The 24,259-nt window shown below is 45.0% G+C and overlaps 1 protein-coding gene across 2 annotated transcripts in view; it reads left to right on the plus strand.

Annotated features, from left to right (window-relative positions):
- The window catches only part of UBE2R2 (ubiquitin conjugating enzyme E2 R2), a 52,826-nt gene that overhangs the window by 23,665 nt on the left and 4,902 nt on the right, over positions 1–24,259 (plus strand). Inside the window, exons 1-3 of one of the 2 annotated variants that reach the window (XM_040540955.1) lie at positions 12,487–15,951; positions 16,162–16,248; positions 20,603–20,700. In XM_040540955.1, coding sequence (XP_040396889.1) covers positions 15,895–15,951; positions 16,162–16,248; positions 20,603–20,700 — 242 coding nt within the window. In that variant the 5' untranslated portion in view covers positions 12,487–15,894. Of the gene's footprint in view, positions 1–12,486; positions 15,952–16,161; positions 16,249–20,602; positions 20,701–24,259 lie in introns of those variants that run through there. The other variant, XM_040540954.1, reaches the window with a different exon arrangement.

The following is a 24,259-nucleotide window of genomic DNA, read 5'->3' on the forward strand; positions in this document are numbered from 1 at the left end:
ATATCAAAAGGTCCCTTGAAGGAAAGTGATCTTTTTTTTAGAGCCTCTCACGTAGTGGATACTGCCCGATAACCTTCAGAGTGAACCTGGGATACTTGCTGTGAGCAACCAGGCAGGAATGTGTAGGAAATATCTTGCCGTTTGTGGTGGCTGGGGAGGGGAGTGACAACTTTTCCAAACTTCAAAGCATTGCATGCTAATTTGAAACTGGATGCGTCTTGAATTAGACTCTCAAAAAAAAAAAGACTAATCCTTACCCCACTGCTAAAACCTAGCTTGATTTGAACGTATATTGGATGTCGGTGATGTGTATTAACTCCAGTCTGTTGTTAACTTTAAAGTCCATATCAGCAGCAGTGTGGCCAAGATGTGGAGACTGAGCATCAAGAAATCTGTAGCTGAGAAGGCAGATGCCCTGTTTGGGAGGAGGAAGTCCTTGTTGAGAAATGTTTTTTCATTTTGGCAGGTTCTAAATTTGACTTGAAACAAAAGCACGTATAATGGATGTTGTCAATACTGTACGTGGCTTCTGCTTCTTCCTGTGATAGTAATGGCTTTGATTCCCTCATAAATTCACATACCAGTGGTAAGTGAGCTGTCTTGCTCTCCAGCAGCTTTCAGAAAGCACCAGCTTCTGCTGACCTAATTGATGCCAAAGGTGATAATTAAGCTTTCTAAAAAGCTCTGAAGGCAGTCCTATTAGAGTAAGTATTCATGACTGTACTAATAGGTGGGTGAAAAGTGGGAGTTAAAAGGGATTCTCTTATCTCTGCGTGATTGCTTAGCTATTGCCATGCAGGGGAGGAGAGCTCATCTGTTACTGCAAACCATCCTGTAGTGAGGAGATGCTCATATTCAAGTATAAGCATTGCCTCTGGGTGTGTTCAGGTGCACCAAAGTGTGGCGTTTTAAAAACAAAAAACAAGGTAGTATTTTTACTTTCGTACTTCCCAGAAATTACTTTTTTTGGTAACTGAATATATCCATTCATAGCAGCAGTATGACAATGTCTTTGAAATTAACAAGTTCAAGATGGTAGTGCTTGTGTGAGCCTTAAAACAAATGCAAGTGATGTTACTTTCCTGTGTTTAAGGAAAGGGTGGACGTGGTGCTTAGGGACATGGTTTAGTGGGTGACATTGGTGGTAGGGGGATGTTTGGACCAGATGATCTTGGAGGTCTTTTCCAGCCTTAACAATTCCATGATTATACTTGTCGATAGGTTTGGTGCATAGGGGAAGAGGTGACCATTACTACGTGCTATTTTGTTGAGCCACTTTGGCCTTTAAAGTGTGAGAGTTGAGTTCAAGATGTCTGGCATAATTTAAATTAAAAAAAAAAAGGTTGTTTTCAGGTTTTGATTAGTGGTGTAAATTTATGTTCCCAGTGGGACAGTCAAAGGCCAGGTTCTGGAGGTACTGTGGGATGTGCAGCATTGCATTAAAGCTAGCAGTGCTGGATGTGAATCAGTACAATGCATGGATGGAGAATAATTGTAAGGATCAGCTACACGGCAGTTCTTAGGGGCAGAGTAATGCTTGGTTGGGCTGTTTGTGTGCCTGACGCAGAATGAGAGTGGTGGCATGACTGGGATCCATGGCACTTGATCCTTCTCTGCAGCGTATGCAAGTGTGTTTTGCACCAGTCGCCCAAAATCGTGTCTTGATGTACCCTATGGGCATTGCTGGGGATGTTCCTAGGAGATGCATCGTTATTTCACAGGGCCATTTGGGGCAGGAGAGATGTGGAGGCAGACTATGCTGATCCGTGACATGCTACGCCTTTTGGTGCAGGAAGAGGGGCTCTCGGATCTCATCCTCAGCTTCCCAGGCTGCCTTCACTGCCAGCCAAGGTTACTGCTGTTGCTGCCTTTGATGGAAGTCATTTTGCATGGTTCAAAATGCTTTTCCTTAGAGGTGACGAAAACTGGGACAAGGTAGGGTAGGAGAGATTGAGCAGTGGTTATCGTCAATAATGCTGAGTTGTCAAGAAAAGGAGCAAGGGTGATTTTGTGTGGCTTTTCTAATGGGGAAAGTGTTTGGAATTAGTTCCTGCAGCTGCCCTACATGCTACTGCTGTTATATAGTGCAGGTATTTCCACCACTTGTTCCGCGAAACTCTTTGCAATATGACAGTTCATAGTGCATAGTCGGAGATGGTTCTGTGAGCTGACTGTGTTCCATGATTGCCCTTGCATGGCTAGATGCTGCTTAAACTAAAACCATGTGTATAGCATAAGGCTGTTCCTAGCCCAAAATTTCCAGCACATGGCTGCTCCTGTACAAAAGCACAACTGATGAAGACACAGAATAAAGCAGCTGTAGGAAAGCAGTTTGCAACTGTTGGTCACTTTGCATGGTTCTCCCATCCCAGTAAATAGCATGCTGATCTCCAGACTCTGCCAAGACATACAGAGCTATAAATGCATGCTGTTGCATGCGTGCTCCACGGTAGCAACTCGGTTATTCTGATTTTTTTAGTAATAGATTTCATACAGGAACGTAATTGTAACTAGCTGAAACTATAGCTTTGCAGACTACTTAAGGGGAAAGAAATTGTATTTGACTTCCAGTCAATTTGCAGTGTAATTCTCATCCAGAGATCTAACACAGCAGCAGGGTTTATTATATTTATAATTTAAATAATATATGGTGATGCTTAGCATTTTTTATATATTATTTATTAGGCAGAGAATGCCTTGAGGGCTATACTTTCTGTTTTAGTATATCCAGGTCTTCCAAAGCAAGCCCTGTCAAGTGGCAGTTGCTGTAAGCGTGCTGATCATGTGGGCTTTCAGTTGGTCTGCATGCAGCTGTGTAATTTCTGGTACCATTTGAAAAATAATTCAACTTCAGTTCCATTAATGATTTTTTTGAGAAATTTTAGTTTGCATATCAAGCGCAGTCATGAAATGGAGATCTATAGCTTCTTGTGAAACAAATCTTTCAGCTGCTGAAAGCCAAACCTCTCTGAAGTACTTTAACAGTACCCAGCTTGTAGCTGTCATTGTGAAGTGCTGAAACAGCATTAACCTTTTCGACATCTGAACCTTTTAACAGAAGCTGGCTGCTTTGCTCAGTGCCTGATGCCAGCTGATGCTGCACGTCCTCCAGTTCTTTAAGGGCTCTTACTGGAAACTACATGGCATGTGGGTAGATGCAAGCAGATCTCCAAATTATTTTGGACTTGGCTTCTTGTGCTAGGCTGAAGAAAACATTATGTCAGTATTGGTGATTACCAAAAAGCGTAACATTTCCAAACTTCCTGAGGGAATGAAACCAGCTCTCCGCTTTTTGCTATACAGCGCATCAGTATGCCTTCGTACTTGGGCTGCGGGAGTCGTGGGGAGCTGGGAGCCGGCCTCTTCTGGCAGATAACCAGTGATAGGACAAGAAGGAATGGCCTCAAGTTGTGCCGGGGAGGTTCAGGTTGGCAATGAGGAGACATTTCTTCTCAGAAAGAGCAGTCAGGCATTGGGACGGGTTGCCCAGGGAGGTGGTGGAGTCACGGTCCCTGGGGGTGTTCAAGGAAAGGTTGGACGTGGTGCTTAGGGACAGGGTGTAGTGGGGGATATTGGGGGTAGGGGAATGGTTGGAGCAGATGATCTTGGAGGTCTTTTCCAACCTTACTGATTCTGTGACTTGAGAAGCTGTGTAGCTGCTGAGATCTGTTCGCAGGCTTGCCAAATGGAGTGCAAACAGGAGAGCTTGCAGTTGATCCTGTCAACAAAGTGCATGCTCTGGAAAAGTTGTCTTCTAAAGCAAAGTGTTGAACAGTCTCCGCACATATGGAACATACTGCCCTGAAGTTGGTGTAAAATCACTCAGGATTTGTTTCTGCAGTGCAGATTTTAAATATCCTTATGTTCTGTGTGCATAGACACAATTTAATTAAAAACAGTAGTTGACCTGTCAGTGTGGGACTGTATAAATCGGGTATGAACACTGCTCCGTGTTCTAGGAAGCCTTTGGAGTTCTTGATTCAGTTTGTATGCTAAATGCTATCTGCAGTCTGAGGAGGACGAGAATCCTCCTTATTGAATCAAGGTAATGTAAAATCGGTAGACAGAGCACCATTTAAATCAACTTACTTGGTACCAAGTGTTTTTGTGGCTTTCAGATGCTGATTGCTGGTAATCTGACTAGAAGCAACACATCTGTGGGCGAGCGTGAGTGTCAGCGAGGTTGTTCCCTTACAATTGTGTATCTGTTAATTCATAATCACATCTGCTTTATCACCACTAGAGGCTCCTCCAAGTCCTGCTTTGGACTTGTTTGTGTGACAGAGCGCCTCATTCTTTAAGTAGGATGCAGATGTCTGAATCTGTCAGCGTAACACCTCTTTACAAAAAATAAATTGATTTTTAATCAAGATAATCATTCACTCTGATGGTATAGCTGAACCTGACTCATCAATTTGAAATATGAGCAGTTAATGGTCTGTTACTGAACTTTAAAGTGATGTTGAGTAGAATCTTGTAGCAGTGCTTACTATTAACTAGAAACCAGTGTGAGTATATGTAATGTGAGTGTGGGTAAATAATTTTCATTTAGCATCAATATATTTTATTCCAGCATAGATGAGGCTGTTATTACCAACACAGGTGACTTTAGGGTTCAGACACTTCCATGCACATCTGTGGTAGATTTCCCATGACTGAGCTGTATTTATACTCGTGTTCTTTATCACATTGCAGCAGAAGCTAAGTGTTTTTATCGCTGCATTGCAATTTGATGGGATGCAGGCATCTCAACTCAGGTGCCACGTAGCTGAGGTGCAGGCTTGGATCAAACAACTGAACAACTTTGGGACTAAGTTTTCAAACAATCATCTTGTAAGCTGGGGAAGAATATCATCATGGACTCAAGGCTAACATATAAATAAGGGTGAATTTTCTGTTCTGTCCTTTGTTGGTTTTGACAGCCCCAGCTTATTCTATATCCAAGCCAGCAAGTCCTGTGCTCAGGTCTCAGGCTTTGTAGATGTGCAGGTCTAACTTTCCTCTGAATGAAGAGGTGTTAAAATTCCCAGACAGGCAACATAGATGCCACAGCTTTTGAGTGTGACAGTGTGCTGGAGCACTCTACTGGAGCTATTGAAGACAGAGTGCACGCTTGTGGAGTAAGCCATGGAGGTCTCTGTAGTCACAGGTACTTGTGTGTGTTGGTCATGTCATTTAATCAACGGAAGAGTGTTCAGAGGAGTCTTTGCAGGAAAACAGTGTGACTTGTTTCTGGGGAGGCTTCCCTTTTGGGAAGGCTAGGTTTCATCATCTGTCCTTCTGGCATTCAGTTAGTGTCCTTAAACTTTAAAACCTTAAAGGAAGGGTGAACCTGAAAAAGAAGCCTTGGAGAATTCACCAGAAGGCTCTAAACAGAAAGCAGTATTTCACAATAGAGAACTTACTCTAAGTTTTCTAAAAAAAAAAAAAAAAAATTTTTTCTTCATGCATCAGCTGTTCCTACAAATGTCCATAGCCATAGTTGTAGCATCTCTTGCAAGAGCTCTCTTCCTGTGAATCTGCCTCTGCCATTTAATCTTGTTGCTCAACTTGGATTGTTCTGTTTTGTTTGTTTTCCCATGGTAGTGTTTGAAGGCTTTTCTTCATCCACACTCCTGTTCTCACTGAGTGTAGACTGTCAATCTATGATAGAGCTTCCCTTCTCTTTGCTGGTATGACGCTTCTGGATGATTGCTTATCTGTCACTCAAGCATCTTTTAAAGTTAATTCAATCTGCCACTTTAAATCAAGCATCATATCTGTGACGTATGCTTAGATATCTAAAGCTTGTTTAACTTTTGTTTAATTTCATCCCAGTTCCTTTCTTTGTACTGGTAGGCAGTAGTGTTAGAACTATTTAAGAGTCATTGTTACTTGCACTACTGTACAAATTTGCTCTGTTGCTGCAGTCCAGCTTTCTCTGCCCAAACGATCGGACCTCCTGCTGTGTCCTCATCTTGCTTATCCCCCTCCGTTTCTCTGTTGTGACCTTGAGGGCCTCTTGACCTGCAGTAGTCTGAAGTGGTTCTTCCTGGCTGCTACTCTTACCAGGTATGCCTTCCAATTTAATGTAAATGTTTACGGTTACATGTAAGCTGAATTTCAAGGCTGTCTGCAAACTGAACTCCTTTGTACTGGTTCTGCTTTTGTCAGAAGTGTAAAGGGTACCTTAAGCGTCTGTACTGCACTGCAGAGGAATCAACCTGCTTTGCACCTTTTTGCTGGCTCTTTTGGGAGTTATTTCAGGAAAGTGAGGATTCTGGCTCTATCTAGATGTCATATTAGTCATTTACACAGTAACTTGTTGGAACATAGGTATGAGTCTTAATGCTAGCTCTCACTTCAGTGTCGTATTTTCTCTGGTATATCCATCTGGCCTGAAAGATGTCTTTTCAAGCATTCATCTATTAATAAGAACAGCCATTGTAGATGGCTTTTTGTCTAGCCACTTGTAATTAGATTTTAAATGGAGCATGGTCATTACAACAGGGAGGTGTCTTGTGCTCTGCAGAAGATGAGGACTGCACGTGAGCTGATTCTTCTTCAGCAACCATTTCCTTAGGCCCACGCTGCAAGTGTGAGGTCTGCATGGTGCTGAGCCTTGTCCTTGTGACTACAGCAGCAGTACTTTGTTGTGAACACAGCACCAGCTTTTGTTCAGTGTAAGAGCTGAAGGGGGTCCTCTGCCTGTTGTAAGGCAGTTATTGCACGTAGGCTTGCAGGAGCTGGTATCATGGTGGTTTCTGGCCAGCCCGTGCTTTGGGCTGGGGGCAGGACTGCTTCTCAGAGTGAGGAGTAGCAGCTTTCTGCCGTGAGGCCTTGGTGAGCTGCCAAGTCATGTTTTGGTATTGACGTAAGGTGGGTGTCTGTTTTGAAATCATGAAATGAATTAAATATGATTCCAGCTGCTCTCCCTTTCCTTAGCAGGCTGAAGCTCAAATCAACATGCATGCACTTTAATGTTTTGGGACTTGGGTTTTGTTTCTTTATTTTTTTAAAACTCAATCTGAGGGTTCATCTCATTAATTCTCATCCCTTGCCATGCTGTTTGCTGGAAGCCCAAGTCATGGCTGCTAACAAGTTAAGCCACACTGATTGTTATGCTGTGAGCTCCAAATCACTGAAAACATGAGGCAGGGGTGAAAAGAGGTAGAGAACGGCACAAAACTGAATGCTCCTTGAATTTGACTCCTCACTAACAAAAAAGATGCGCTGTTACCCTAGAAACAATAGCCTGGAAGCGAGGTCGGGTATGTATCAGCTAATGCACTTATTTTAGTTTAAACTTAAACTTGATCTGCTTGAAGCAGCCTGTGATAATGGAGGTGACAGGCACATCATTATGCAATAATGTGAAAATACCCTTTTGTTTCTCAGACACAGGCTTCCCACTGGTGAATGCCTCCTGACATGGCGCTAGTTTCTGCAGGGATCTGGGAGGCGCTAGGCAGGGGGCAGTTTGCAGGGGTGCATCACACCTTGCTGGCTCAGAGGAGATTGTGGACGCTTGGCAGGCAGGTGCATCATACAGTTACATTTATACAGCCTTATGAATCTAAATTAATGCAATCCTGACCATGTCTCCTCTCTAGGAGACGGTGCTGTTGTACTTAGCTCTCTGGGTTGGAAGCAGCAGAGCCCAGCAGACATGCTTGCTGCTGCTGAGTAAGTGTTAGCTGCCTCTGCCTGGACTTGCTGCCTGGGACCAGCTCCCAACAGGAGGGTTCACAGCTGGCAGTGCAGCACCTGAAAGGCAAGAGGCAGGGCTGTGTGAGTGCTCAGCTGGCTTCCGTGTGGCAGCCAGCATAGGTAAGTTTCTTAGAGGACTGCATTTCCTAGGTTCAGTTGTTACAAACCTCTCTTTTTAAATAAAAGCTGGTGTGCCAGCTTGAGAAGCCTCCTGAAGAACTGCCTGCCTGCCGTGATGAGAAATGCGAAGTTGTGTAACACTGCAGCACCGTGCTTTGGTTTACACTTGCAATGCTATAAATATTCCCTTCCCCTTGCTGCTTATGAAAGAGGTGACTGCATCGAGGCCTGCCCTGAGTTTTTAGCAGAGCATGTGATTGGTTTCCCTTGAGGAATGCTCTCCTCTTGCATGCAGCCTGGATTGCATATGAAGAGAATCAAGGCAATTAGTCACTGACTGACTCATGAATGGTTAGGCTGCTGTTTGTTTAAAGAATGTCTAAAAATAGTTAAAGAGGCTGGAGCAAATGGTGTTTGTGTATCAAGCTAGTTTGGACATCTTTTTGCTCAGCAGAAGCAAACTGTATGGCCTGCCTCACGGAAGAATAAAGCAATCTGCTGCGTTTTAGTATGTGTGCAAGCTGCCAGAATGGAACAAATAGTTGAGCTCATAGAAACTCTGTCAAGCCTGATGCAAAAGGCTGTAAGAGTAGTCTGGTTTGCTCCCGATCGCTTGAATATGAACAAATGAAGCTGTAGCAGTTGCCAGGGTAAGTCCCAAGTACATCATACTGCCTCCTGTTCAGCCACTCCGTGGGTGCACGGAGTGTCTGTGTATAAATCTGCTTACAGGAAGTTATTTACCCAGATCGTGGAAGTTCAAAACATGAGATTGAACGGGATGCTGAATATGTTGTAGGCTAATGCAGCTCATAATGAGACAGTCTGCTGAGGCCTGGCAAGGGGAGGCAGATGCCCAGAGTGTCAACCTCATGCACGCTTAACTGGAGGGCTTCCACACATGCTGCCGGAGATGCCAGCAACGTAGCATGATACTTTGAATAAGCAGCCTCAAATATTCCTGCCACTGCTCCAGCAAAACTCTATTATTTCTGCTAATAGAGTTAGAAAATTGTGGTGGTGGTTGTTTTTATTCCTGGAGTGGACACAAACCATTTCTAGAACAGCTCTGCTAGTGTCAGCCCTGAGCAGGTCAGGTACCAGGTACACCTACAGTAGGACTCCTTCAAGGGCAAGCTTCTCTTTAAAGCAGAGACCTAGGTGGAGATGTACAATAGGGAGCAACCTATAGGTGCAGCAGCATCAAGTATCTTTAGCTCCTTCAGTAAGTCTTAGACACCAGAGAGAGACTTCAGCTTCACACACTAGGATTTATTCTTCCTATTCTGTCCAAATGGGGAACTCAGTATTTTTGTACAGATACAAATAAGAACTGAGTCAACTGTTTCTGCCCGGAAAATAGTCACACAGCAGCCTCTCCTCATAATGCACACCCAGTGAACCTGACTTCATGCCATGCAGCTTGTGTACAGTCTGCAGGGAAAGTGGCAAAGTCATCAGACCCAGGAGCACAGTCCCAGCATGAGGACTTCAGCGATCACAAAAGCTTTCACGTCTGGCCTGTCAGAATTTGTGATCCCTTCAGTCTTGTCACTCTTAATCAGGCCTGCTCCTATAGTGAAGGCTGAATTAGAGGCAGAATGAAGTAATATTTCAGCACGGAAATTCCCAGGAAAATACAGAAACCTCAGTATGGCGTTCTCTTTCTTGGGTGGGAATACGAAATTGCTGTAGCACTCAGCTATGTGGGGGAAGTTCAGCAAAGCTGTTGGGCTGGCAGCTAGCAGTACAGAAGAGGACTGAGCTGTTCTGTTTGCTTTTGTCCTATATAGCTGCTGGTAGTTGTCTTTTCTGTGCTGAGCTGGCAGACAAATGCAAAAACCAAGTGGAAAATGGACAGGTTAGAGAACTACTTTGATGGTTCTTCCTTTCCAACTCAGTATCTCTTCTGGATGATACCTACAAAGCCTGGTGGGTTTTGTAGCATCGTGTGAAATCAAATGGACAAGAATAGTAATGGGAGGGCACCTGGCTGTTACACTGCTGCTGGTACCTGCTCATTTGCCTGAGCTCTGGGGAAACTGGCCAGCAGTTTGGGGCAAAAATTGTCAAAGTAGTGGAGTCTTAGGGACTTGTACCAAGGAGATCAGAAGTCTGGCTTGGTCTGAGACACCGGCTGTGCCATTACTCACCTGGGACGTGATGCTGGGGCAGGAAAAACCTCTCTGCCTGAGAACTTGGGCACTGCAGATCTGACTTGTATGCAGGCAGTGGTGGGCCTGCTGTCCCCACGCTGGCAAGGCTGTGTGACCGGGGGGACAGCTCCACAAGCGTGCGGGTGGCCTGCTGCCAAGGGAAACTATTATTCAGCTCTCAGCCTGGCCCTGTCTTTCTGTCCCCCTGCAAGCTCTCCAGAATGCAAGTGCTAACAGCTGCCCTGCCTGCAGCTGGATGTTCCCTAGGCCGAGAGGACAAGGAGTGTTTTTTGGCAGGAGCCAAAGTGGCTGTTTCAATTAGCTGGGCAGTATTATGGAGTGTCCCTGCAGTATAGCTCCTGCAGGAAGGAAATGTATTTTCTGAACTGCTCGAGATCCTAAATGCAGCTGGCTTATGCAGGCTAACTCAATCCCTGAATGAGTAGCAGCTGTCAGGAGGAGTTACCACTGTGGAGGCTAAAATCTCCAGACTGAATTTCTAGGATATCAAACAGACAATATTTAAAAAAAAAAAAGGGGGGGGGGGAAGGGGAAGCTTTTATTTCTTTTGAGTAACGTTAGAAGAAAATGGCCTGTTTTCCAGGCACTGCTTGTTCTCACTGACTTCATTGTTTAGAACAGTTTTATTTACTCAGATCCCTCGGGATGCTCCAGACAGCAGAGTGTGGATGTATGAGATCACAGGAGCTTGGATGTAAACCAGCTGCACAGGGCCGCGGGGAGTCCCCCCACTACCATCCAGCTCAAGCCCAGCTTCATGTCTATGGTTAGTCCTCTGATTTCAGGTCTAAGGAGCTGAAGACTAATACGTGGTTCAAAGCCCTTGTTTAAAGGTGTAATTGTAATTTGGACCATTGTATCACAGGCTGGCTGCTTTGCTCTGGGTTTTGTGACTCAGTCTCAGCTTCATGAGGATGTAACTACAGAGATTTATCGGTAACCTTTTACTGTTACAAGAAGTTTTGGTGAAAGGAAATCTGTTTTGTATCTGAGTAGTCTTCCATTGAAAGCTCTTGGTAATGCCTTAGATAACTACATTAGGATCCATATATAAGATATGACTTGTATGAAACAAGGATGGGTTCCTCTGCCTGTCAAACCAGTCCCTGATTTTGTAAGTTAACCTCACTTTGACTCATCTTTGGCATACTGACTTGTAGCTCTAATTTTTTTTGTTTGTTTAGGAGCTTAATGTCTTTTTTGTGAGATCTAGCTCACTCTTCACAGTCAGGTCTTTTGCATTTTAAATTCCCTGTGAAACAGTTCAGGTAATACAGAATATAAAGTATCTGCTGTTAATGTTCATATGGCCATTGCAGTAACAAGGGAGCTTTCAGGACTGAAAAAGTCTTAATTCACCTGGTCTATGACCTCCTAACTTAGGTCAGAGATGTGGTCCTAATTCTCTAAAAGCACAATAAATGTCAACACAGTGATACGGCACTGCAGGGAAATAATGCCACAACAAGGACTAAAGCACCAGGATAGTGCCCAGCTCCACCACAAGAAACTACTTGGGTCCTAAGTCATAGTATCTGGAGCTGAAATAGCAGCATTGCTCCTCCAGTTGCTGTTACCTTGTCAAATAATTGAGCATGTAATGTAGCTGGCTTCAGTGCTGCCTTTCCAGTTCTGAAGCTGAACCGATTGCAGGGTGCTTAAAACCTCATTGATGTGCGAAACAGGCTGGTGGGACTTACTGCTGACCTCCACGAAACGTGTTTTCCGGCACATGGTATTTAAAACTGCATGCAGTAATCCAGGCTTAATATGGAAGAAGAAAATCCATTAGATGAATTGTATAAATGCTTGATGTGCTAGGAGCAATAAAGGGCGTTTTGTGGGATTAGATATTAACACTTAACCCAGTAGCGGTCTGTAGTTCCTGTTCTTGTTGCCTTTCTCCTGTGTTAAATGCACGGTGTAGGTAGTGCTGTGCTGGCAGCAGATGTTCATTAGGAGTGCAGCTATGGAAAGCCATGATGTGTGCAGCGAGGAGCCTGGCTCTGCCTGTGGGCAAGAGACAATACGGAGACCTTGTGCTGCCTGCGAGGGCTGCAGCTCCTGCCTGGGCACGGGGGTGACCTGCAGGAGGTGAGAGCTGCACGCTGTCTGCGGGAGCTTGGCTCTGGGCTGGCTGGAGCAGACCATCACAAAAACATTACCAAAAAGCACAAAATATTAATATATATATTTATATTCAACTCTTCCTTTGTATCTCAGTTTGTTGGGTTTTCAGAGGGTGCTCGCTTCTGTTGCTGCTGTGTGTGTTCCTAAGGCTTGTGCTAAGCTGGCGATGTTATAAAATAAAAACTGTCTTTACCAGGCACTGTCAGAAACATCAAGCAGCTGCAGTTTCCATTGGCCACTGTAACAAGCTGCTGGTTCCCCTGATATCCCCAAATCAGGTCAGTTGTTGTGACGCTGTTGTGGCTTTCCAGGAAATGGGTGCTCCCTCTGTTTTATCTCCCTCCTGTCGCCCCTCTGCAGAGGACAGATAGGATGGATTCACTGTTCCTACCATCGCTGCCTAAAAACAAGGCATCTGGGTTTTCCCAGCGTGAGAGGAGCAGAATAAGTCAGTGTCAGACTACAAAATGTTGTACAGAGCTAAGATGGAATAAATACTGGATTTCCAGACAGCTGAATTTAGGAGGGAATCCTGCTCGTGCTAGTGTTTCCCACCAAGAGGGAGATGGTATTAATTCGTAAGTGTCGCTTCAAGTAAGTGGCAAGACCTCTGGAAACTCAGAATCACTGCAGTAATTATTCATAGTGATTATCAGGGCTCAATTCAGTGGTTGGTAGAAACACTAGCTTTGCATTTTCAGGCTGATAGCATGGATATCAAGTAGGATTTTATTTTTCCAGCATATATGGATTTCACTACAGCTGTGCCTTACCAAAGCTGGAGACTGAAGGAAACTGAAATCTGAAGTGCGATCACCATTGGCAATGCCAAGGAGCAAGGCAGTAAAATAGGAAACAGCTGAAATGAGTGTGGTGTCACAATAACCTTAAAATGTGGAGTGCTGCGACTTGGGGGTTGGAGTTCTTGTGCAGTAGCTGTAAATGCCTGCAAAAGGCTGGATCTTCTGACAGTCTGGCCTGTTGAATGGCAAACCAGGGGAGCTCATGGTTTTAACTTAGTGTTTTTAGGGACAGCACACATGACCAGTTATAAGTTGGGGAAGGGGGAATGGGTGGGTGATTGGTCTCTACTGTCCCCACATCAAATGCATTTTGTGGTGTCAAAGAGCCATGGTGAGACAGCAGCTGAAATCAGGGTTATTCCTGGTTAGTTTAAGCTCAGCTGGAGGAGTCAAAGAGGTAAATGCAGTAATGGCTGGGGGCTTGAAGGTGTGTGTGGATGGCAACGAGGTAAATCCTGAGTCCTAAATTCATCTGGCTGTAAGCAGGCTGGGAGTGAGCTGCCCTGCAGCTCTGACACTGAGTATGTGGCAGCCCCTGGCTGAGCTTGCCAGCCGTGGGAAGCAGCTCAGAGCTGAACTTGCCTTAGATCGGTGAAACTGCAGGGGGGAGAACTGTGAGCTACTGATTTATTTTAAAATGTGGTTATTGCCTAGTTCAGTCCCACTTTTGCCTCTTAATATGTTTAGAATTGGGCTTTTAGTGGTGGGGATGGAAAAAAAACCTGACTTGTAACTGTGGCTGTTGCCGAGTCTGTGCAAGCAGTCTTGCAGTTTGTTGCAGTCTGTCTTAGAAATTCTTGGCTAACTTAACCCTCCAGAAACTCAAACAGCGTTCAGCGAGTGTGGAGTGGTTCTACGTAACTTCCTGTGATAACTTGTGTTACAGAAGAGACGCAGAGTAAACCTCCAGGACCTATTTATAATGCTCTGGGAAAGCGGTTGGTTTCGCTTTTCAACTCCTGAATGATCTCAGTGCAGGGACCTGAAAGTGGTGCTTTTTAAGAAAATCCCTGCTTGTAATGTGGGGTTTCCGAGTTCAGGGGCTTGTGGCTCTGAAATCAGGCTTTGTACAGAGGCTCTGTTTGCTTTCTGCTCTAGCACAGCATCTCAACGTGCTAAACATGCAGGCTAGCTAGAACAGGCTCACTGACAGATAGCGTGCCCCTGTGAATCCTCCGAACATGCGGCTGGTTACAGGCAAGCTTGGCTCTCAGCTGCTTCTGCATGAGCAGAAAAGACTCCTAACTTCTCTTCAGTTGCATTTTTCTGGTGCCAGAGCTCAGGAGGCATCCTTCCCGTGGCAAAACACCAACTTTCATTAATTCTCTAATATTTGCTGTTGCAGGCAGGCAGACTGCCCTTTTCTATTGCAGAGCTGTGGCTACAGAACAGGATTTAGAAGTCGGAAACCATCTCCCAGGGCCTATCATGTCTGCATGGCCATCGTGCACAGAGCCCATGAATGCTGGATGGCTCAGCTTTCCCAGGGGTCTTCACCCAGCCCTGAGGGCTTCATCTCAGGATGTGGGAGCAGAGGGGCTGTGTCGGTAGGGGTGGGACCTGCTTCCTCAGCCCCCAGCCGTGTATATGGGGTGTGAAGATGATGCTGATAAGCTGCTGGCAAGGTTTTTTAGATGTCTAGTAACTATACCTGTGTAGAAGACACGCGGTAGCTCCTGCCAAGAAGTCTTGTAGCTAGCCCCATCCTGAGTTTTGTTGTTTCTTGCATTTTTAATCTTAGTCCTTGGGCTGTTTCAAGCCTTAGATCTCCTGAAACTGCATGTAAGCACAGGAATGGGCTTGGGAAAACCCCAGTGGTCCCAAGAAGTCTGCAGCTACAAGGTGCAGCTCTTGAGGTGAAGTAAATCTGCCCTGCCCTTGGTAAATCTCTGCTCTGCTCCCAGTCCTGGGCAGCACGTTTTGGAGCTAAGCATTGTCTCACTGCAGCAGCTGCTTATTTCTGACTTTTGCAGCGGGGTGGTGATAACAGGCGTTTGCCTGCTCTCTTGGAGCAGTGCCATTCACGTAACTGACCTTAAACCAACGGCTAGGATTGTTTAAGCAAATCTTGAATTGTTTGCTTGTGAGCGTGCTGGGGCAAATTCCTGTGGTGGAAGGACTTGATGCTGCCGTAACATACCCACGTGCTGCCAGTAGCACAAGCAGACGTGCAGCACGTAAAGCCATGTGAGCTGCTCAGCTTGTTTCATGAAGTTGAACAGAAAACCTTCTGTTCTTGGCTCCCTGGCACTTTGGCCCGATAAAAGCTGGGTTACAATGCAAAGGCGTATGCCAGTCTGTAAGTAAAACTGTAGCCAGCTGCTTAATTGCTCATGATTGAATTTGCCTGCCTGCTTATGTTTCTGGGACGTGGGACAAAACCTTCCCATACCTTGTCCTGTGAACAAGGGCAGCGACCACCTCCTGGGCTGGGTGCTCCTCAACCTGTCCAGGTTCAGCACTTTTTCCCTACTTGGCTGGCTTTTCCAGCTGCTGCGAGTGGCAGGGCAGCACAGCAGTCACATCCAGTGCTGGGATCTGTGCAGCCTCTGCACAACCGACTCAGCTCAGTCTTGCCCCACTGCTGTCTGCTGACCTCGTGCGTATGGAAGGGCAACGCTTACCATCCTGTCCCATCGGTGTTTGGTTCATCAGGTTGCACGGATTTATTAAACAGACACAAACAGCGTTCAGACGTGTTTGTTGTGGCAAGAAGTATGATATTAAGAACCCCAGTAGACAGACCAGTTTTATTCTCGCAAGAAAGGCAAAAAGCCCTGGATGTGGTTAACAAATCTTCCCTCTGGAAAGATTAAATTAAAAATTTTGCACTGACGCACGTAAAACAGGTCTTTTCATCATGGCAAATGGTTTTAGCCTCCTTCTGAACCCAGCAAGAAAACAATATCTTTGTCTTTTCACATCTATTTTGTCCTGTTGAACAACAGTTGCTGGATGGTGCTGCATGAATCAGGATGTGGCAAATATGTTTTGGCTTGTTCTCAGGACTGACCTGGGCTGGTAAGGCTCAGGTATTTAGATTTATTTTTTTCTTGTTTAGTTACTGTTCTGCTTATAAGAAACTGTAGGGTTGTATTGTGGCTCCCCATGGGCACTGATACGTGAAATGATCTGCTCAATGGCCTTACTTGAATTTGCATTTTCCACTTTTTCATTGTCATGGTAGCTTGCTGAACTCCTGTTGTTCTGTTTCCTAACCAAAATATTTTTTCTTTTTCCAGGCTCACATTAAGTTTCCTATTGACTATCCATATTCACCACCTACCTTCAGATTCCTGACCAAAATGTGGCACCCCAACATTTATGAGGTAAGGTTTTTAAAAGAAGTTTTCCTAGGCACGTGAGAAGGCTTTTTAGTTCCTTAAATTTATGGAAGTATGGACAGTACTAAATATCTCTAGCCATAACTAAAGTGGTAAGCTGTTTGTATTAAATGCCAGGTTTGTGCTTCAGCAACAGCTGATCCTGAAACTTGTAGGAAAAGCTGTTCTTGTAGGCAGGGATGGAGCCTTTCTCCTAACTGCAATTGCAGCCTGCAGCCCCAGCTGAAGCACTGTACTGCAAGTGCTGGCAATTTTAGGGGATTCTTGGATGAAAGCTGGCTTGGTCTTTGGTGTCTTACCCTACTGTGATACTTAAGCAACTAATGGTTGTCTGTACGCTTTCAACTATATCTTCATTTCTGGCTTATCCCACTGTTTTGTGTGATGCAACAAGATGTAAGGGGGGAAACAATCTGCGAATGAAGGGGTTTGGTCTCAGGGCACTCTGACTGCAGAAGAACCAGAGCTGGGCTGGAGTCCAGCTTCAGGAGTCCTGTGCAGCCTGGTTGCTCTTCAGAGAAGACTGGACAGGTACCTCTGGGCTAAATGTCTTCAGGCCAGCTTGGAGCAGCACTTAGTTCAGTGCATGTGTGGGTCATGCTCAAAGGGTAACACCTGTGGGCTGTTGCATCTGTAATTGGATCGTGATATGGGTATGTAGCAGCTCCTGAAGGGAATGTTTGTATACAAATGCTCTTCAGAAAGCAGCACTCCCTAGCTTGAAAGCATTGTCTCTGATGCTGAGAACAGGCTGCCTGGAGAGGCTCAGGGTGAAGGCAGCGTGGAGCAGAGCACAGGGAGGTGCTGTGCTGAGGACGCCTGGTGCATCCCCGTGCTCTGTGAGCCTGGGGGCTGGTGGAGCCAAGCTGTGTTCCTGTGCTACTGCCTGGGCATAGCACAAATTGCCCTGCGTGTGCCACACATAGGCTAGGCTGTTTCTTGCTGGGCTCTTGTATATCAAGTGATCTCTAGCTTATCAGCCTGGCTGAGCTGAGCTGTTGTGTTACGGAGCAGCAGCTCGAGACAGACTTCAACAGCGCTGGTGCAAAGACAGTGAGAGGGAGCGTTTCGTCTCGTGGGTGCGATATTGCTTCTAATCTTAGTGCAATCAGTTCAAAACTACCCAATTTCAATGAGCCGTATTTGAAAGTTGAAGGCCTGTTTTGGATTAAAATTTGACTTAAGCTTTTAGTGGAGGCCAGTCAAGTTCCTGTTAAACTTCAGAATATACTAACCATGTGTCAGCCTGCTAGGACTGCTGCTTAGAGTAGTTTGAGAGGCTAAACACTTTTTCACAAATGTTCCTGTTAGTACAGCTCTGTCACCTTGTCACAGGTCTCTGAGTTTCTACAGGCTTCCTTTGGGTCCAGTTCAAAACAGGAATGTCATTTCTTCCTCACTGTGAACAAATGATGGCTTCGCTTGATGCCTTGGGCTCGGAAAGCCCTTTTCTAACAAGCTGCTGCTGCTGGATGTCCATCCTGAATGAGCGTACTTTGTGTCACACTAAACTGCACTGATGTTTTAGTCAGAAATGGCCAAAAGCCTATCCAAACTTCAGTGCAGAGCAGGGTAGTAATCCGTTCTAATTACTGGGTGCTCAGGAGGATTGCCTTGTTATGCCCAGGGACTTCCTAAAATCAGCCATCTGACAGTCTCCTGGCTTGAGTTTTGGACTTGACATCAAATCTAACATGTAGCCAAGGATGATGTTTCTCTTCAAGACTCTTTCAGTTACATGAGAGCTTGGTCTATAAATAAAATCTCGGGACCTGCATATTACTGCAGATCCATACTGTACAGGTTGTTTCTGAATCCAGAAATTCTCATGCAGGAGGTGAGTGGGAAATGGTTACCAAAGTGGTATGTACAAACCGAATCTTGGAAAGGCCGTCTCCCAGTCCCAGTGGGAAAGATGAAAAATTGGCTCTAGGAACAACTGAAGGTAGGAGGAGAAAGTAACCCAAAACTTGATGGGTGTATTTTGGGGTTACTGTTCAAATACTCCAGCTCTCAGCTTTGTACTTTGTGTTCATAGCAGTATTTCTTGGAGCTGAGGGAATCTGAAGCAGCTTGCAGGCTGTTTTGGAAACAACACTTAAGCATTGAAGATGAGGCACTGGGATAACTCCAAATGAAACTGAGAATAAATCAGCAAAGGGCTTGAGGTTTGAGGGTTTGTCAGGAGGGAAAAAATATCTTTCAGTGTAATGAAGATGAAAGAAAGTAGCAGTTTGCAGAATCTGCTGGTGAGACCAGATGGAGAGGTTGAGGCTGACGTTCCAGTTCTGAGCAGAGACTCGAGGAGCTTGTGTCTTTTCCTCATCTCTGGTTTGCTTGGGTCACCCAGCTGGATTTTGGTAACACTGCATGTAATGCTGGGGTCTTTATTTTTGAGGTAACAGGCATTTTAGTTCTGTCATAATAAAGTATGGGCTAGTTCCTGCACTTTTTCTTCCTCTGGCAGATAAATACATCATCCTTGTTCTTATCTTCCAAAAAATGTACGTGGGATGAGCTCTCCCCTTGCCTACACCGATCCCTAAAATCTCATGCTGATCTTAAGCCCCACGATGCTTGTGCTCTTCCAGACTAACGCAGTGCTGCCCTATTTGAATTCTCAAAGATGTAACATTATTGCAAAAAGGAAACCTAACATCCTCACTTCCCTCTTCGTTTTCACACTGCAAAATATCTGTTGGTCCATGTGTTGCTTGATGACACAAGGGACTTCCCCAGCGTGCTACAATGCTTTCTTTTGGTCAGCACTAAGTTTTCCTGGGAGACATTTAATGGAGAAACTGTGTAGGCTAGGGGAAATTATGAATAAATCCAGAATAGGCCATAGACATAATTTAGCACTAGTAAGGTTAATTTCACCTTAAAATGATATTAAAAGTATTTATGGATTGCGCAAGTCTCTTGGAGTCCTGAAAAAGAAACTGCCTTGTTATGACAAACTGTTCCAGCAACAGAAGCGTATGCTGGGTATTCAGCAGCTCCAGGTGCTACTTTGCTTTTTGTAGTTATGTTCCTGACAAAAAGCTGCTTCAAAATGACATCGGCTCGCTAAATTAGCATACCTGGCAGGTTCAGTGCTTAGCTGAATTCTGGATACTGATCACAAGCCTCCACCATTGAAGTAGGATCTCATTTGACTGTAAAACAAATGTTAATCATGGTGAGCTGAAACATTTGGGAGGCTCCTCAGGTGAGCTGCTGCTATCTGTAGCTGGGATCGCTGCCTGGGGCTCAAAGGCACGGATGCTATGGCTGAGAGCAACAGCGCTGCTTTGTGCTCCAGCTGCCAGGGGCAGAGCGGTGTTGGTGGGTCCTCAGGATGTAACCGAGACCTAGTGCTTGGGGAGCTGCCTGTTTGCAGCCTCCTACAAAGCCGATCCTCAGTTTGTCTTGTTCTTCTGACCAGCCTGTACCTTAGATCAAGGTGACAAGTGACAGCCTTGTCATTCACCCCATCCTGCGGGGTGGCACTGGGACCCCACAGGCCCCTGGGGTCTGCTTTGCTGGAGGACGTCAGCTGTAGTGAACATTGCTACAGTACCCCTATGGAGTAATCATGTCAGGGTGCTGTTGCTGATAGAAACCTGTAAAAGCAATTCTCTTAGTGTTTATAACTGGTAGGCATTATGAAACTTTGAATCTCTATTCAGGCTATAACGCTGGTGAGTAAAACACAGCTTGAGGATTATGTAGCTGTATGGCTTCCATATGCTGCCAAAATATTCTTTCTGTTGCATGCTGGAAGGGACTTCCTGTGAAACCTTCAGGGAGCATCTCCTGCTTTTTCACCTGATATTTCAAACAGCTACATCTTAGGGGAGCAGCCTCAGCCTGCCTTGCACCATCTGTTCAACCTCTGTGCATCCCAGGAGAAGCATTGTTTTGATACCTGAGCTAGGATAAAGTGCTAAATCCCTGAATTTAAAGATTCTTGTAGCTAACTCAGTTACCACTGGGGAAGAAAAAATTAACTGTACTTCAGGTCTTGTGACTAAAGCTCATCTCCATCACGATGGCAGTATGTGCTGTCTAGAGAGTGATTTAGTCTTACGTGGCTTTACTACTGTTGTTGGTTGCTTTGCTATATTTTCTAAAATATCTTGGCCTGAGATTGTTTTATATCAATTTGCAGACTAAGGGAAGATTTTGAACATATTAATACGGCAGACCTAGGAAGGATTGAGAACTGTTTCCAGTTCTTGCATGTTTTTTTCATACCAACAAGGCAAAACTGCTCAAACATAGCCAGAGATGGAATTGAGTCTTCAGACCTTTACCTTGAGCCGGGCTGTTCTCAACTTTGCTTTCTGTCTTTCAGAACGGAGATGTATGTATTTCAATTCTTCACCCGCCGGTAGATGACCCGCAAAGTGGAGAGCTGCCATCTGAGAGGTGGAACCCTACCCAAAATGTCAGGTAACAGTGTGAACCAGTGGTGTACAAAGCTGACCTCAGAGGCCTGTTGTCTATCTCCTAGACTAATGCCTGTGCTGGGAAAATATTTGGAAGGGAATTAAAGACCTTAGAGAGTTTTAGAACTAAGTTTTAGAGCTCAGGTAGGAACTGACTCACCAAGCCGTCTGAAGATACTGGGGTGTGCTGTGTGTCCTGATGCTGGGTTAATGATGTACAGCCTTCTGCCGTGTTCACAGGTTTTCATGTTCTTAAAGCGATCTCAAATGTTTTAACCTTTCCCAAGCCATGTTACCCCACACTTTGGTTATCCAAACTCTTCTAAGATAGCAACCCTTGGAAAAGGACATCTGAGTATTCAGGCCCCATAGGAGTAAAGTTATGCATAGTGCTACCTGCAGTTTGCCTTCTAATACTTGTCCCTATCTCCTGTCCTGTAGTGCGGTGTCTTGAGCAGTTAGCTAGGTAGTTCTTTTGCTGCCAAAACCAAATGATCATTAAGTACTAGAGCATTCAAGGCTGATATGTCCATTTTTGAAACATCAGCTGGATTTCATTCTAATTTCAAGACACTACCAATAAAGAACTCACAAAACAAACATCAAATAGCAAATCACTGACCTGTGCAGCACGAGTGACATAGGGAAAGGACCTTGAACTCAGGTACTTCTGTTCTAACTACTTAATGTGATTCATTATGCAAACAAAGTTAAAATAACTGACCCTATATTTTTAGCACATCATATAAAAATTATGCTTTTTTTCAGTGATTTATTAGGTATTGGTTCCTTAGTTTAAATCTCTTCCACTGGTAGATCCAGCTAGGGATTTCAACCCCTATGAGGGAATGTAGAGATATGAAGAAGGTAGTCTGATGGTTTGACTCTGCTTTTATCTAACTTGGCTTCATGAAATTAATTTGAAAAAAGCCTTTATAAATGCAAAGATCTAGCAAGGGGGGTTTATTGGATTCTTGACCCTTGGAATGGGATTGTAACACACACTGCAAAGTGCTGAACTAGAACTAACGTGGCAGCAAACTAGGATTTGTAACAGTCAGCAAATTATAACAGCTGAAGTTCCTTCCTGGAGCATGCTACTTCAAGGTTAAAAAGGCTCAAGAGAAATGGTCCATCTGAGTTGTGTGAAGTTATAAAGAGTTGGGAGTCTTACCTTAAAAGCTTAAGCTAAATGTTACCCAATCCATCTGTCCCAAGTAGAAGTGAGTATGAAGTGCTCTCTCAAGTTCTAGTACAGACTGGCTTTTAATTTTTTTAATTAACTTAAATAGTATTTTAAACTGTGTACTGCTGAGCTACATTGAGTTGTCCCTCTGCTCACATGGCTATTAACCATATCAAATGTATGAAAAAACAGTGTATCTCCACCAGTTGTTAGGACTAGATGTCAAGCAAGTTAAACAGAGTTTAGAAGCAGCTTAGGGGATTAATTACTTAGATCACACTCACATTCTGTTTCATTGTACACAGCACTGAAAGCTTGATGTGAAACGCATCTTGCCAGCTATGGTTGCTGCTTTTCCTTACTGTGATGCAGTTTTTGGTGCTTACTCTTGGAATGTTTCGGGCTTAGGGGTGATGTCTAGGGAGAAAACGTTCCTCGGATGTGTTGGCAAGTGGCTACAAAGCTTGTCCTTAAATGTTAGCCCACTGCCAGCACCACCTGTTGGGCCTCATACAAATGCTTCCTGCTGGGGTCCCATCTGGCTTTGCAAGGCTCCAGAGTTCGTCAGATTGGAGGCAGCAGGACTGAAGGTACATGAGGGGAGCACGGTTGTAATGAGCTGCATGTGTAACCTCTTCAGTTGCTGAATTTTGTAAATCCTGCTGAGTATTGGCAATTCACTGCAGCTGACTGTGGCTGAAATGTCTGCAGGGTGGGACATCATTCAGCTTGGAGAGCACCTGTGCTTCCACCCCTAAAGGTGTCAAGCATCCTTGTTTTTATTTTTTTAACATGGACTTTCCTGTCACTCAGAGCAAGATGAGTCAGCCACAAGTAAGTAGGCAAACATCCAGCAAGATGTGGAGGAATGATCTGTGATCTGTGTGGCAGAGAAGGCTGCTTATCCTTGTCCCCAGGGCCATAAAGCTGAGGAACTGGTGGCAGGTCTTAGGGGCTGAGGATCTTTGATCATTTTGGCTGCCCTTCTCTGTATCTCCCCTGGCTCCACTATGTCCTTTGAGGTGTGCAATATTCAGCAGGTGCACTCGGCACAATGTTCAAGATGCTGCTACATCCATACCTTGTGAGGAGAGGTGATGCCTGGCCTCACTGCTGCTTTCCTTCTTGAGGATGCTGATTTTTGTTGGCTCTTTCAGCTGCCAGCAGTGTATTGAGTTGGCTGACAGAAACTGATCAGTTCTAACACTTGACTTCAGCTATACTGATGGTAAACCTTTACTTGATATCAGAGAATAAAAATGTGCTAGGACAAATCTCCACCTACCTCTAAAAATGGCTTTGAGAAGCTACAAAGTAGATAGCAGCTAGAAAAAAAAATCTTTTCAATACGCTACGTAACAGGATGCACTGGTTGGTGCTCCCAACCAGTCTGTGATGTCTGTTTGGGTTTAGATGCAATTCACCTGTTTCTGAGCCTTCTGTTGATTTGTGAAGAGAAAAAGGCACTTGAGGGCTGATTCCTTGAGCTTCTGCTGGCTTCTCTCCTCTGATGATAAAGGGATCTGGAGGTCTTGCTCTGATGGATATGGTGGCACTGTAAACATTGAAAGAAGTGGTGTGGCAGCTGATAGGGAGCGGCTCACAAGGTAACTGTTCCCAGAATGAGCAGGGAAGGATGCATGGAAGCACAAGACAGGCTTAAATCCCTGCTCTTCATGGAAACGGCTTGAATATAGTGTGGCCTGAATGAGAAACAGATCCCCAAGAATATTGCAGAAGGTCAGTCTGTATCCAGGATAGTGCAGTTTGCATCTGATGCTGAGGGTGTTTTCAGTCCCCATGTAATAACTTGTCTGTGCTGTTGGGTCCCATGCACTGGGATCCCTTCTTGTTAGTGTACCTTGTGTACCCCCAACAGCAGAGTTTGAATCAAAGCAGTGAGCAGTTCCAGAGGTAACAAAACTCCCGGAGCTGGGGATGAGCAGCACAGCCTCACCGCTCGTGGCCGCTGGCCTGGGTGGTGTGCTTAAGTGGCTTTGCACTGACTTCGGAGCCTGGGGCACTGCAGTAGAAATCTGCTTTTCCTCACTTTGTTTGAAGTGAGATGGGTAGAGCAGATGCTAAGTCCAGCTACTAATTCCTGTCCTGGGACTTCCCTGGGCTTTGCTCGGTCTAAGCAGAAGTGCTGCAGTGCTGCTGGAGCTAACTTCCTGGCTTCACAGCCTGGCTGGGAAGAATCAAAGGCCTCTGAATAAATTGTTGAGATGAAGTGGAAGATGGGCACTCTCCTGCCCATCATTCCAGTCTGGCCAGGCAGTTTTTTCCAGAGCTGTCATTCTCTTCCTACTGAATTACGACCTTGTGAAAGCAAATCGTGGAAGGCTCTCCTGATAGCTGTGCTGGCCAGATGTAAGCA

Source organism: Cygnus olor, chromosome Z (assembly GCF_009769625.2).
Source record: "Cygnus olor isolate bCygOlo1 chromosome Z, bCygOlo1.pri.v2, whole genome shotgun sequence".
NCBI lineage: Eukaryota > Metazoa > Chordata > Aves > Anseriformes > Anatidae > Cygnus > Cygnus olor.